The 16,274-nt window shown below is 42.8% G+C and overlaps 1 protein-coding gene across 1 annotated transcript in view; it reads right to left on the bottom strand.

Moving 5' to 3' along the window:
* grk4 (G protein-coupled receptor kinase 4) overlaps positions 1-16,274 on the bottom strand; it is a 142,422-nt gene that overhangs the window by 63,586 nt on the left and 62,562 nt on the right. Inside the window, exon 2 of the mRNA NM_001006112.1 lies at positions 12,001-12,096. Within this exon, the coding sequence (NP_001006112.1) occupies positions 12,001-12,096 (96 nt within the window). The remainder of the gene's footprint in view (positions 1-12,000; positions 12,097-16,274) is intronic.

The following is a 16,274-nucleotide window of genomic DNA, read 5'->3' as shown; positions in this document are numbered from 1 at the left end:
CACCCGATGCACAAGAACAATACACAACAATACAGACCCAGGGCTATTAGTATTTGTGCTGAGGCAATTGTACAGGGCCTGGCGCCCCCACTCACTAGGAAGGCAGATGCCTCTGCTGTCTAGCCCTATTTCTGCCCCTACCTTTATCCATTGATAAAATGTCCACGGTGGCCTGAACTATATACCTGAATATGAGTTAAAGGAGAAGGAAAGTACAATCACTGGGAGGTGCCAAAATGTTAGCCCCCCCAAACTATCTGTCATCTTCCTCACATCTTTGTTAAAAATCTGGGGTTGACGCAAGCACAGTAGAGTAAAAACGCTGCTTTTTTGTTTGGCTTTTTGCCCTCCTGAGCATTTGCCCCTGGCAGGAAGAGGATCCCTCCTCGCATGTATCCCGGCGCAGTGCAGTTCTCTATTGAATGTAATAGCCATAGTCATACCTTTCCCACTTTGTGGACACTAATAAGCTAATAAGGCTTCACTTCACAAAAAGCAAAGTCTCTATAAGGGCAGGTATACAGCCCACTTTGTTTGTATTTCCCCTAATGAGGGATTCCAAGCAGAGAGTTTGCTCCAGTTCCAGTATTTTACAGCAACCAATGAGCAGACAACTATTTCTGGTATGTTTGAAAATCTGTCATAGGAAGGGCAGAACTCACCTTGCTGGCCTTCAACCTGAGCCCCCATAGCTCATATATAGAATAGATGTAGGGGAACATTGGTGTAACAATCAAATTCTGGAATTCTAGGTGTGTCCAGAAAGGTCAGCAAACCTTGACTCCAAATCAGGTCCAGATTGGGATTCAAAATAGGCCCTGGCATTCCAAGTACACAGAGGCCCAAACAGCCCCCCCAGCAGCCCAATAAATAGTGAGTGTCTATGGCATCTTACAGCAGCCCCTCTGGCATTTGCCAGGACCCACAGATTGCCAGTCTGGGCTAAATCACATCCTATTTAGCCTTCAGACTGGGCCTAACCATACACTGCTTTCATTACTTAGATCTGAAGAATAAATATCTACCAAACACGTAAAAGGTATCTACTACCCATAGTGACGAAGGCAGAGTGCTCCTGTGGCACCGTTAGGGTTGCCACCTTTTTCTGTCAGGTTTGGGGCGGGCCTTGACATCATTTTGGAGGTGGGGTAATGGGCGGGTGAAAGGTGGAAGGGGCAGGAAATGGGTGCAGTTATCAGTGGAGCACAGGGTGGTCTGTAGTTATAAAGGGTGAATGGCAGCAGAGAAGGTCAGGGAAGGGATTTATAGGGCGAGTACATTGCTGGTAAATTTGTAATAGCAGTGCCAGCCCTAGCTGCCAGGTATCAACCCTAAGCACCATCATGGGCAATCACTGCATAGTCCTGCTTATACAGTTTTGTGAGAAACTACAACATAATGTACTGTTACCATTAGCTCACCTCTCTACCTTTCTACTCCAGCCTTATGAAGTACGTTATTCTTTACCGGTATCAATAAATTGTTCTGGCCTGAACCAGTAACAGAGATTAGCGAATCAGATACCTGCTTTCATTTTTCTACCTATAATTACTGGGTAATCTTTCTGCATAATGCACAACGGGGTTTATATACAAAAGGAACATTTCACACTCCATTATACTTTTAGTACTAGGTGCTTTTTTTCCCATGTCCCCCCATCCAATTTGTCGCACAGCAACCCTGTAAGCACCGCCAACCGTACGGCAACAGGGCTTTCTGCCTCTGAAACTTACAGAGAAACATTTCAGGAAATGGGAAAGTAAAGCCGCTGGCTTCTATATCTTTTTCTGTCTTGACTTTATGAGTAATGGTGGTTTTTGTTATCAGCCCAGACAGACAGATGCCAAGTGTAAGGTCAAATATTTCTACCAAATTACTCCGTCCAGCAAAGCAAAGAAACAGAGGAATGAAGAAAAGGAAAAAAAAAAAAAAAGAAGTGTGCACCCAGAGTAAATGAAAACCATCATTTGTGTGCAAGTTCACACAACAGAAGGCTCTCAGTTGTAACCGCAGCGCATATTTTTTTACGAGTTAACATCTGTAGCCAAGCATATGCTTTTAAAGATATGTCAGCTTATAAACACGAATGACGCAAGGACTTTACTGAGCAGCGGAGTAATTGGAGGATAAGAGAGAGATCGGCACAGAAACAGATGTGTCCGCTTATTAATTTACAAACTGAAAAAATGTGCATCGGGGGGGGGGAATGAGGGCTCTTAACCTATTGATTGCCGGAGGGGGAGGGAATCCTAAAAAGAAACTAGCCTGTCCTTATACACACAAAGTATTTATAGGCATATTGCTGCCACAAAACATGCCTTTTGGCGTTACACCTTTTGGGTAAAAGAGAGAAGATCAGCAACTGCACAATTGCACACAGGCATATTGATCAAAATTGGGATTTGTGAATTTTTACATTTTTCAACATTTTTTTTTCTAACTGGAATAAACCCTTTCCAAAATCAAATGTGTGTTTAGTTATTAAACTATGAGACTATGAGAAACTCCAGAAGCTCAAATGTGGCAAATTAGCAAGTGAGGGAATACAGGGTTATGGGAGATAGCTCTCAGTACAAGTGAGGGAATACAGGGTTATGGGAGATAGCTCTCAGTACAAGTGAGGGAATACAGGGGTATGGGAGATAGCTCTCAGTACAAGTGAGGGAATACAGGGGTAGGGGAGATAGCTCTCAGTACAAGTGAGGGAATACAGGGGTAGGGGGGATAGCTCTCAGTACAAGTGAGGGAATACAGGGGTAGGGGGGATAGCTCTCAGTACAAGTGAGGGAATACAGGGTTATGGGAGATAGCTCTCAGTACAAGTGAGGGAATACAGGGGTAGGGGAGATAGCTCTCAGTACAAGTGAGGGAATACAGGGTTTTGGGAGATAGCTCTCAGTACAAGTGAGGGAAAACAGGGGTAGGGGAGATAGCTCTCAGTACAATTGAGGGCCATACAGGGGTAGGGGAGATAGCTCTCAGTACAAGTGAGGGAATACAGGGGTAGGGGGGATAGCTCTCAGTACAAGTGAGGGAATACAGGGGTAGGGGAGATAGCTCTCAGTACAAGTGAGGGAATACAGGGGTAGGGGAGATAGCTCTCAGTACAAGTGAGGGAATACAGGGGTAGGGGAGATAGCTCTCAGTACAAGTGAGGGAATACAGGGGTATGGGAGATAGCTCTCAGTACAAGTGAGGGAATACAGGGGTAGGGGAGATAGCTCTCAGTACAATTGAGGGCCATACAGGGGTAGGGGAGATAGCTCTCAGTACAAGTGAGGGAATACAGGGGTAGGGGAGATAGCTCTCAGTACAAGTGAGGGAATACAGGGGTAGGGGAGATAGCTCTCAGTACAAGTGAGGGAATACAGGGGTAGGGGAGATAGCTCTCAGTACAAGTGAGGGAATACAGGGGTAGGGGGGATAGCTCTCAGTACAAGTGAGGGAATACAGGGGTAGGGGGGATAGCTCTCAGTACAAGTGAGGGAATACAGGGGTAGGGGAGATAGCTCTCAGTACAAGTGAGGGAATACAGGGGTATGGGAGATAGCTCTCAGTACAAGTGAGGGAATACAGGGGTAGGGGGGATAGCTCTCAGTACAAGTGAGGGAATACAGGGGTAGGGGAGATAGCTCTCAGTACAAGTGAGGGAATACAGGGTTATGGGAGATAGCTCTTAGTACTAGTTGATCCAGGGACTGGTCCGATTGCCATCTTGGAGTCAGGAAGGAATTTTTCCCCCTCTGCGGCAAATTAGAGAGGCTTCAGATGGGGTTTTTGCCTTCCTCTGGATCAACTAGCAGTTAGGCAGGTTATATATAGGCATTATGGTTAAACTTGATTGATGTGTGTCTTTTTTCAACCTAACGTACTATGTTACTATAAATTCGCAGTCTAGAGACTCTCAAAGAGAATCAGAATATCTGGAAAAAATGAATTCTAAAAATCGCTTACATTTTGCTAGAACAACACCCATTGACTTCTACATAAACAAGCTATAGATTTACATTTGACTTTTTCAGTGTTTTTGTGCTTAATAAATATCGAATATTTAAGTTTTGGAAAATTTGTGAGTCTTACCTCAACAAAATTAAATCACGCAAGAATCATGGCAAACATTTGAATCAGAACGTTGACAAATCAGCCCCTAGATTCCATGGCACACTAACACCAGAAAATGCTCATTCAAATAGACCCTGAATGCTCATTTTAATGGCATCTGGGACATTGTTGCGCTCTGCACCACGTGCCAATGATGGATAAGCCAGGGGGGATGATGAATACAATGTTTACAATCACAGACAGCACTGTATTCATTCTGGAGTGCAAAGACTGCACCTATGGGACTGTGTGTAAAAGTATGAAGGCTTGAGTCAGAAGATGAGCCCTAAAATCTTCAAACCAGATGTGCAAATCTTTAAGGAATTTGAGAAGAAGCAGGGATTACTGAAAAGTAGATAAAGATTGGGCAGTTTGGGACATGGCTATGTTCAAGGCTGTGTTAAAAGTGGGAAATATCTTGTGGGGTCTGGGGTATGGCCGGCGTTTTACCATATTTTAAAATGGAATATCGGAGAGAATAGCAATGCCCGTTTTTCAAAATAAGTGGCTCAGTTTTTACATTTTTAGTTTTATATTTAAAAGGGGAGTCTTTCTAAGGGCTCACCATTAATTAATAATAGCCCAGGTGCATAAACCCCGGGCTTTTCACATCAAACTTGTTAAAACCAGTAGCTCACCAAGTAATTTGACTGGTCCAGGTGTAGGAACCGCAGACCCTCCATCTCCAACTCAATATTTCAAACAACTCTGGCAAAATCCAAGGAATACTGCATGCACCAAGGTAATATAGTGGCTCGGGAGCAATGCAATGTGCAATAGATAAGTGATACAGCTGTAACTGGATGGCTCTCACAAGCAGGGCACTCTACCCCCTCTATATTGTGCACAATCTTACACCACCACAAACAATAAAACAGCATGGAAAGAAAGTTCTGCATTCACACAACATGTAAAACTATTAACACCACCAAACTGTTACTGGCATACAGCGATGGCTTTTTCCTAAAATGCCTGGCGCAGTCTTGCTAGTCTGAGTATAATATGAAAATTGAGGAGAGACGTGGGAAGCATTCTAGTTTTTACTCAAGTCATCTCATGCACCACAGACCACAGGACATTTTCTCACATTTTTTTTTATTTGCCATTCATTTCTCACATGTATTATTTTGTCTCAATTATCGTGGGCACTACAGTTCTAAGGATGTGCAACATTACCATAGGTTTCTACTTTACTAACGCAACTCATTCTTTCTCAATAAGTGTACCCGTGGAGAGAAACCTTCCATAAAAGATATGATGGAGCGCCATATTGGATATGTAGAGTCTCTGCAGGTCTTTGAACTTCAGAGACTCTCCAATCCCTGTGAATACATTACTGTTGGCTATTTGTGGTACTGGTGATCATCAGCAGTATTAGTGAGGGACAGACACACCTTCCTGGCATATTATCCAGACAACATTTAGGGGGCGCAGGTTGGTGCAGGTGCTAAGTAGCCCTGTACCTTGTGACTAGGGTTAACATTTTTTGCCAGCTTTTTTTTTTGGGGGGGGGGGGGTTAGGTGGTGATGTCACGAGGGAAGGTAAGAGGTGAGGCCATGCCGTCACTTGGGTGGGCAAGAAACAAGGCAGTGATATCACTGGGGGCGGGGCAGTGATATCACTGGGCCGGGCTATGACACGTCAATCTCAGTGAGTCCTGCGCGGTTTTCCTAATTTGGAAAACCGGGCAGGAGGTTTTAACCCAGACAGCTGTTCCCAAAACCGGACAGGTGGAAACCCTACTTGTGACTGATGAATGCACCGTCCAGCACTGTATTCTGCATCTCGCATCACATTTAATACAAGCGCACTATGTTTACAATGAGGGCCCCTAGATGCTTTAGCAAAGGAGCAATAAAGGGTGCAATTTTGCTCCCATACTAAACTGGTTTTGTTTTTGACAGCATCGGACCAAGCTGGCCTAGACACCTGCCTCCCCTGTCTAACCCCAGTTCCAGCCCTGGTTTTTCATCTTTCTAGGCTTACTAGGCGATACAGATATCCATGATCCATCTTGACTGCCACTAAACCAAATGTAGAGGTTCAGCTGCACAAGTGTAACCCATAGACAGGACATAGAATTATTTTTTCGGATCCTGAAGTACAACTAGGAATGACTGTTGCTATAAAAGGCGTAGGGCCAAAACATGCAGTGAACGGAATGCGCAGAAATACTTCTCCGCTCTTGTTCCAACTATATAGCAGAGAGCCTGAATTATCTTAAATGCCTACAAAGCCACCTGAAAGGGTTCTCGTGCCAAATTCGATGTAGGAAAAGCACACTGGGAGAAATTCTTGGGAGTCTGGCAGATGAGGATTTGCAGTCTTTTGGCAGGGGAGGAGAAATTCTTAATAAGGTTAGGAGCCAGACAGGGTTTGTGAGGTACCATTGGAGCGGAGTGTTGGTGATATAAAACCATGTCAAATGGCTTCAGAGGAAAAATGACTGCTTAACTACAGATAACGCACGCATTTCCCCGTGTGCCAGAGATCAGTTATAAACATGTTTAAAAAGTGATGCCTTCACATAATCTAAGATATGTGGACTCTGTGTGCTGTTTATGAAGCTAAAATAGCTGCAATATCGGTCAGATGACACAAGAAAATGAACTGGTGCAAATAATATGACATTCTGGTCTTATAGGATTGGTGAAGATGAAACTGAGGAAGTTGCTGCTTTCGGCCAATCACTGTAGGAGGTGCCTTCCAAACATGACAGTTAGTTGCTCTAATAAGCATGGTCTCCAGGGTGACAATATATGGCACTGTATTTCTTTTCTTCTATGTGTACTTTTTCAGACTAGGTTACTGCAGTCCTTTTTTCACCAATTCATCATGCTTCACTTCTGTACCATCAAAACAACTCTGTAGGGCACAGTACTTGTGTCCAAACACCCTCCTTGCACTAGTTAAGAGCACCAGTTCATTTGGCCCATCCCCTACAAAGAATTGTGCACAATTGTGCCTACTGACCCTGGGGAACCCACGAGCTTCCACCATCCTGAACATGACAGAAGCTCCATGAATCCCTCAGTGGGTTGCATCAACAGGTTCACCAAACCAGACTTGCGCCCAAAGAATCACACACTCATACCACTTTAATGGTGTGTACTATAAAAATTCCAGCTGCAACTTGCACTTAATTCATGAGCGAACACTCACTTCAGTGCAGTTGTGTTGGTTTTGACCCAATTGGTGAAAATAATGCTGTGCTCAGCCACAGTGACACTACAATTGTGGGGGGGGGAAATGCAGTATTGTGGGTAAAAAACATGTCAATTTGCTTTTGAGATTGAACTTCACACACTGCACTTGCAGCTCTTCTGTCTCTTTGTTACTGTCTCTCTCCTGATGTCCAGTCAAGTGGTGCATAAAATAAAAACCCCTTCTTTCAGTGGCATAACAACTGAAGCAGACCCCACAACCCATAGTCAAGGGATCCCCAACTTTTTTTACTTGTGAGCCACCCTCAGATGTTAAAAGTGTTGGTGAGCCACGTGAACATGACAAAAGTTCCTTGAGAGTGCCAAATAAGGGCTGTGATTGGCTATTTGGTAGCCCCATGTGGGCTGCTAGCCTGAAGAAGGCTCTGTATGGAGTATAACTGCATCTCTATGCTTCTAAAACTTGTCTCCAAGCCAGAGATTTAAAAATGGGCACCTACTTTGAGGCCCCTTGGAGCTAAGCACAACATTGGTTGAGAATCACTGCCGTAGGCTTTCAACTCAACACAATCTACTGCCCATATACAGTAATTCCTCCCTTGAGGTTTGTACTAGTACATCTCTCCATACATTGGTACCTCCCCCCCACCCAGTAGGTCAACTCATTAACCTTGTAACCTGGGCCAATGTGTGACTTCCATAAAAATGGTGCTGTTTCACCATGTTGGCTCAAATTACTCAAGTATCCCCTGGACAAGAAATGGGCAGTATAGTAAATTCAGCTAAAGTGCTACACCGGACATGTGACTGCCGAGTGGCGGTGACAAAATAATTGGCACACGTCTGTGGGAATAATATTTGCTGGTTTCAATGGATAGCTGTAAGTAGTCTGCAGAACTGATCAACTCCCCCCACCCAGAACCGTATGCTAAACCCAAAGAGAACTAACAGCACCGGATGTTTGGTGGGTCACAGACTGATTGGCGCTCTCTACGTTGACAGACAAGTGTAAATATTATGAAACAGAGTTCAACAGTTTTATCGAGCTGGATATGGTAAATAACAGCTTTAAAGCAAAAGTATCTGTCTCTATGGTTTTATAGAAGTGCTCCTACGAAGGAGGGAACTTATCTTTATTAATATAATTTAGTTTTTTAAGACTTTTTGTTTACATAAATGCTGCTCCTTCTAAACTGTACTTAGTGCAGGAGAATATGTACTCTATCATAATTTTATGGTATCTCTGTACAGGCTGTGAGAAAATTCAGCTATTCCTGAAAAGGCACATATCATAGGAAAATTGTTGCCTGTGCTCTGGTTGGTGGAAAGAATACTATTTTTCCATGATAATACCCCTGGCGAGCGCAGGAAGGAAGCTCCGGTTGCAGGAGGCCATGTTTGATTGTTAAATATTATCTGTCTCTATAGTATCTATGAGCAAACGTTGGGTCTGTTCCTGCTGAACATTGCTTAATAGAAGAGAATACGTATTATGGTGCTTTTTATGGTAATGTTTATGGCATATCTGCACAAGATGTGATTTCGGGGCAATGTAATAAAAGGCACTAACGGCAGCCATACACACAGATTAAAGGCTGCTGATTCGGCCCCTTCAGACCAATTTGGAGGCTTGTCGGCCCCTGTATGGGACCCTCTAAGCTTAGCATAGTACCAAGTTAGGGTTGCCACCTCTGCCGGCTTCCTTAGCCAAACAAGAGGCAGGGGTGATGTCACGGGGGGTGGGGAGGAGGTGGGGCCTTGATATCCCAGGGGCGTGGCTATGACAGTGATTGGCCAATCGTATGTCAATGTTACTGAGTCCTGCCCAGTTTTTGTATTTTGGGAAACCCAGCAGGAGGCTTTGACCCAGGCAGCCCTTCCGAAAACGGGGCTGTCCAGGTGGCAACCCTGTACCAAGTTAATACAGGGACTGATCCATTTGCCATCTTGGAGGACATTTTTTTCCTCAGAAACAAATAAGAGAGGCTTCAGAATGTTTTTTTTATTTGCCTTTCTCTGGATTATCTAGCAGTTAGGCAGGTTTTATATAGACATAAAAGTATGAAGTCAATGGACATGTGTCTTTTTTCAACCTAAGTTACTAAGTTATTATAACACACAAGAAGGGCTATGGGAGGCAATAAGGACAGGTGTACTCTGCAGGCCTGAAACAATGGCAGCTTATGTAAGATTTGTATTGTGACTAAAAAAAAGCAGGCTTTATACTAATAATGTGATTTCCTTTTCTTTATATTTGAAAATTTCATAGGCAGAAGTTCATCATATCGTAGGTATAACTGTAAGACTGATCTGACCCAATCACTGTTCCATACTGTGTGGTACAACATACCATCAATCTATTAAAGTTTCTTAATGAATCCACCACACAAACCCTCATGTTTAAAAGGGATATATGTTGCCCCAAGATTTTGATGTGTCATTACCCTTTAAGAGCAATAGAATCATTACAGAAGATAGAAGGAAAAACAATACAAAATATAAATATTATAAAAGCTCTATTTGTCTTTAAGGCTTGTCCCTTAGACAATTCTACCTTTATTTTTTTATTATATCTGAACACTGCTGCGGCAGGGACTGGTGTGAGCGGTTTCTGTCCAACACACTATATAAATCAGGGCTAGGGAACCTATGGCTCGGGAGCCAGATGTGGCTCTTTTGATGGCTGCATCTGACTCACTGCCAAATCTTTAATAAAAAAAATTACGGGGGGCATGGCCTGCGCTCAGCGGATAGAAGACGTGTTCTAAGGCATAGAACACGTCTTCTATTGGCCGAGTGCAGGCCACACCCTCCTCCGCATCGCATCCAGCATCCTTGGTACCCACCCTACCTTGCCCCGCAGCATCCCCGGCCAAACAGGCCTGAAGCCGCATCATCCTCCACAGGCAGCCGCAAATCGAGGCCCGGCTTAAACATATTGTATGGCTCTCATGGAATTACATTTCAAAATATGTGGTGTTTATGGCTCTCTCAGCCAAAAAGGTTCCCGACCCCTGATATAAATAAATGATAATAATCTTCCCTGCAATTATCAAATGCAAATACTTCGGAGCCTGTATAAATATTTCCCTTTGCCTTTGTCCTCCCATGAAGGTGTTACTAACTCTGATTTCATTTATGCTTTAAATCAAATAAATGGTTTGTTATTCACCCTCAAACAATGTAGGTCTCTATAAAAAATATATTCCATAAACAGCTCATATGTAAAACCCTGCTTCATCTAAATATTATTTATTTCATAAAATATACTTTTTAGTAGTATGTGCCATTGGGTAATCCTAAATAGAAAATTGCCATTTTAAGAATTAAGGACCGCCCCCTGGGATCATAGGATTCACAGTGCATACAAACAAGCCAAGTCACACATACATGCTAGGCCCCATCAGCCAATGAATGGGCAGAGTTCTGCCTTTTACTCCCACACTACTTCCTGTTACAGTTAGAGCTGCATTATTTCCTGTCAGCTGATCTCTGGGGGAGCACACAGTCCATCCCTAAATGGCGGCTCAAGGGAAAGGATGAAAAAAGGGCAATATTTCCTGATATATATATTCCAGTTTGGTGAGATTCTTTAATAGGTCACTTAACATAATACAGGTATGGGATCCTTTATCTGGAAACCCATTATCCAAAAAGTTGGATAGGTCATATCCCACAGACTCCATTATAAGCAAATAATTCTAATTTTAAAAAATGATTCCCTTTTCTCTGTAATAATAAAACAGTACCTGTACTTGATCCCAACTAAGATATAATTACCCCTTATTGGGGGCAGAACAGCCCTATTGGGTTTATTTCATGGTTAAATGATTCCCTTTTCTCTGTAATAATAAAACAGTACCTGTACTTGATCCCAACTAAGATCTAATTACCCCTTATTGGGGGCAGAACAGCCCTATTGGGTTTATTTCATGGTTAAATGATTCCCTTTTCTCTGTAATAATAAAACAGTACCTGTACTTGATCCCAACTAAGATATTATTATTGGAGGCAAAACAATCCTATTGGGTTAATTCAATTTAATAACAGACTTATGGTATGGAGATCCAAATTACAAAAAGATCCCTTATCCGGAAAACCCCAGGTCCCGAGCATTCTGCATAACAGGTCCCATACCTGTATAAAATATCTGTTGGTTACGTTTTCATTCTGGGGGTATAGTTTTCCTTTAGTTTGTTACACTGTAAGGGCATATGTTACTATATTCCCTCTCTGTATATTGGCACAAGTGGGAGCTACCATAGGGCCTTTTCCATATGACCAGTACTCATTCAAAAGCTGACATAATCTATCTGGGATTCTGCATTGCACGACAATTTCTCAAACAAACTAAATAACATGGAAGCGTCAGCTCCCTCCTATAAAGCCAACTTTGCAGACACTGCAACTTATGGGCACATGGTTCCCATTTAAGAAATCAGTAATTGTTTTAGAGTCCTTTAGAGACAATTCCATTTGAGGCCAACTTCTTCTCAAGCCCAGATTACTAGTAAGCAATAAATATGGTCCATCTTAATTACCAAGTATCTATTAAGTGGATGGTTCTAAGGAAGCGCTTTATATAAATCTGTTTCATTGTTCTGTTTTGACTTGGAACGTGGGAAAGTGCCTGGTCCTATCGAATTTAGAGGCCACTGACACTTTATTGAACTCTGCTGGCAATGATGGTTCTGGAGCTGTTTATAAAACAGAGAGGCTGTTTACAGAACTCACCAATTGTATGTCGAAGTTCTTCACACTGGCTGATGTGCGGCAGCCTCAGCATTTCCTTCCATTTCTTACTGCGTCCGTTTCGCTTGCCGCCGCCCCCTGCAACGTGAAGCACAAACATTTCATTCAATAAAACAACAAGCTCAGCTTAACTCAAAAAAAAATGCAACAAGTTTTATGTTTTTGAAGTCCCATTCCCCAAATACCTCTGAGCTCTGGTTTATAACATCTCATGGATCATTGATGATCATGACAGGGTGACGTCTTGTATTGAAATACTGTACTGTTTAGACTCAATGACTCCTGCTGGGAAACCTTTACGTGAATACACTTGGGTTTCTGTACTGGAGCACAAACCCTGAGATCTTGGCAGCAAAGGACATAAAGAAGCAAGTCATTGAGAAGAAAATGTGTCATGTATGGAGTGGGACCTGAGTGAGTAAATTGAGGCTTGGCTGCCTGAAGCTGGCCATACATGGTCTGATAAAAGCTGCCGGAATGATCTATGTAGGCCTGCGGTATGATCTGATCATTGGCCTCAGTGCATGGGTGGCCAAAGAATGTATGGCAGGCTTTAGTCACAATTACATTTTATGTGAATAAGTGCAAACTGACGCATTTAGGAGAAAACCCTTGAAGGAGAAGATTATAATAGACCGACACTGTAAGTAATGCCAATCTGCTGCAGCTAAAGCCAACAAATACTGTCGTCTATAAATGCCCATACTGACTGTAAGACACTGAGGGGCAGATTTATGAAATTAGCTAACCACAAAAAAATTCACACACTCTCTATTTATTCCTATGGGGTTTTTAAAGGTGTATTTATCAATGGGTGAAAGTTAGAGTTCACTATTTTATAATTAACCTTCAAAAAATCCCATAGAAGGTGGATGAATTCTTCTGTGGTGAGCTTTGTTTTCCCATTTTGATACATTTTCCCCTAGGTTTTACAAGATATACAATACAGTCATGTTGGGTGGACAATCCCAACCCGTTGATATAAACTGGTTCGTGGATTGGGCAAATTTGAAAATGTCATCTCCCGAAACACTGTCTGCCAGTGCATGGTGCTTTGGAAGATAATGTATCAATGAAGAGCCAAAGCTCCTCTTCCCTTCCTGCAGTTGGAATCACTCTGAATGCTGTCAGGGTTCTAACATGTGATCAGTAAATGCTATCTGCTCATTGGTTACTATGATTTACTAGACCTGGTGCAAAACTTTGAGACTTCAATTACATTAAATCCCATGACTCAAGAGTGGAAGTAGGGCCGGGGCCTCACAATAAGAGCAAGACCTTATTTTGATTGTGATGAAAACAGAAAGATCACAGCAAGAACATGTTGCAGCTACATTAGGGGACACAGCTACTAAGTTCATAAAGGAAGTAGAAGATTTTTGGATACTACACAACATGAATTTGTTAACATTCAACAATGTGAAAACATAATGATGATAACAATATATAAAAGGTTCAGCGCCCATAAGGAATCTAGCAACGTGTTTACATAAAACAGAAACGGAATAATGTTAAAAAACTTGGCAGATACAGTAAAAGATAATTATATTTTGACTGTATCTGCCAAGTTCCTTAACATTTCTTAAAGAAACGGCTGTAATGGCTTTAAAAAGAATCAGATAAAATGATATTGTGCTAAATAAGACTTTCGTATTGTTTTTGATACGGAACAGAAACTTATTTGTAGCCTTTATGCTCACAGACCAAATCAGTGTTTCTTCTGTTTACCTGAATAAACTATTAAGCTAATCGGGACCGGAAGGTGTTAAACTTGATAGACATGTATCTTTATTCACTCTCAGGATGTATGTGTCACGATCAGTAACCCAAAACCCAAAACAATTGCCAAGGTCCCGGTCACAGCCACACTTCTACCCATAACAGCTACCTTTGGCTTGGAACTCTCCGCTACTTGGGTGCCATCAGGCAGGGTCGGACTGAGGGGTGCAGGGCCCACCAGGGCTCCCGCCCCAGGGGCCCTGCAGGTACCCCCGCAGCCATGTCCCCTAACCCCCCTCCAGGGGTCCCCCACCCGATTCTAGTAAGATCCTTCAGTCCTCTTCAAACGATCTGGTTCCCTTGCTTGCTCAGAACCTTTGCCCTGGTCCTCTCACTTTAAGACCTGCCGGCAAGGGTTGGGTCTGGGCCCCTGGGCCCACCGGCATTTTTCCCAGTGTCCCAGCGGCCCAGTCCGACCGGCCGCCAGGTCTTAAAGTAAGAGGACCAGGGCAAAGGTTCTGAGCAAGCAAGGGAACCAGATTGTTTGAAGAGGAGCTTATTAGAATCAGAGTCAGGCAGGCCAGGTCAAAATCAGAACAGTAGCGCGGTACAGAATCAGGATCCAGAGGAGAAGTCAAACAGGCAAAGGGTCAGTACAGGCGGAGTTCACTTGAAGTCAGAATACAGGCAAGGATTGGAAACTACCGTATATACTCGAGTATAAGCCGAGTTTTCCAGCACTCAAAATGTGCTAAAAAAGGAACCCTCGGCTTATACTCGAGGCAAGTAAAAAAAGCAGGGCCATATTACCTCTCCAGCCATTGGGCGCGCACCGGACTGTTGTGGGCATATACATACAGGACCCTCGAATCCATCACTGTCTGCCATCTGATCCTTGCTATTAAACTAATGCGCGCTGCCTGACCTCTTAACTGCCGGTGTGCCCGACGCTACCTACAACCCTACTGACAGCGAGATGCAACCGGCACACGTCGCACACGCAAGTGCATCACCCCCGTGCGCGCAACGTGACGCGTGCGTGTGTGCGACGTGTGCCGGTTGCATCTCGCTGTCAGTAGGGTTGTAGGTAGCGTCGGGCACACCGGCAGTTAAGAGGTCAGGCAGCGCGCATTATTTTAATAGCAAGGATCAGATGGCAGACAGGGATGGATTCGAGGGTCCTGTATGTATATGTTGTATTTCTATAAATCGCTCAAGAGTTCATTTATTACCAAACACCCGGTATTAATACCTCAAAAATCGTATATACAAAAGGAAAAAGATTTCATTTGGTGCTTATTTGGTTTTAAAATATAACTTTTAATTTCATATTATTAAAATATATCTAAAATAGGATCCACCAAAAAACAAGAGAATCAATGATTCATTAAAAACAATTCATTTGTAGTGAGTGCGGATAGTTACAGTATTCTTAATTACACAATTTAACCCAGTCACTGGACTAATATCCACAGTTCAACCAAAAGATTGAGCAACGTTAAATTAATAACCTCGCTTTTACTGTTACCGCTACTCAGGAACGTTAAAAATTAGTAAGGGAATCAAAGTTCATCTATTTACAACTGATCAACAGTGTATGTATATGCCCACAACAGTCTCCAGTGCAACCATAACTCACGCACGTCAATTCTGGAACACACTTAAGCAGGAACTGAGTGTGTTTTCCTACTAGTAGCATCATTCAGTCGCAATTGCAGGGTATTATTGGTGGATAATAAAGACCCACATGTTGAACCCAAGTAAGTGTTCATGTGTAGCATAAGTGTACTGAACCAGCTATAGTGATAATAATGGCATCATAGGCTCCCACTCCTATCAGACCCCTGTATTAGCAGATTCTCGCCCATACGTACATGCTCACAACTTTCATGTGCAGGTGTGTTAAAAGAAATGGATGCCTAGGCTTATACTCGAGTCAATAAGTTTTTCCAGTTTTCTTAGGTAAAATTAGGTACTTCGGCTTATATTCGGATCGGCTTATACTCGAGTATATACGGTAAATGCACAGAATAGCAGCACACCAAGGAACAGTACTAGAAAGACCTATAACAAGCAATAAAAATTCTAATATGTAGTGCTGCACACCTCCAAAATCAATTCAATATGGTGGGTGCTCACTGCACGCGTCCCCTGTGAGATCCCCCCAAAAAATCCAAAACATAAGAGAGGAGGAGCAGGGCACATCCAAATGATATAAAAATTACAAACTTTATTTTACATATCAAAATATAAAGTTTGTACTTTTTATATCATTTGGATGTGCCCTGCTCCTCTCTCATGCTATAACGGGCCATGACTGCAGAGCAGAGGGTTATATTGGCAGGTTGGTTTTTAACACAGAGCATCTGTGACCAGATTACCAACAGGTGAAACTAACCCTGCCTACATGAATATACAAGGGTACCATAGCTGGGAACCAGGACCTTAGCTGTCTGCTCAAACAGAGCAGTGGTAAAGATACTGGCAGATCACTGGTTCAATTCCAGGCAGGGTGTTACAGTATGTTAATAACGTCA

Source organism: Xenopus tropicalis, chromosome 1 (genome assembly GCF_000004195.4).
Source record: "Xenopus tropicalis strain Nigerian chromosome 1, UCB_Xtro_10.0, whole genome shotgun sequence".
Lineage (NCBI taxonomy): Eukaryota > Metazoa > Chordata > Amphibia > Anura > Pipidae > Xenopus > Xenopus tropicalis.
The sequence above is the reverse complement of the archived record's forward strand: the minus strand, read 5'-3'. Positions and strand labels throughout refer to the sequence as shown.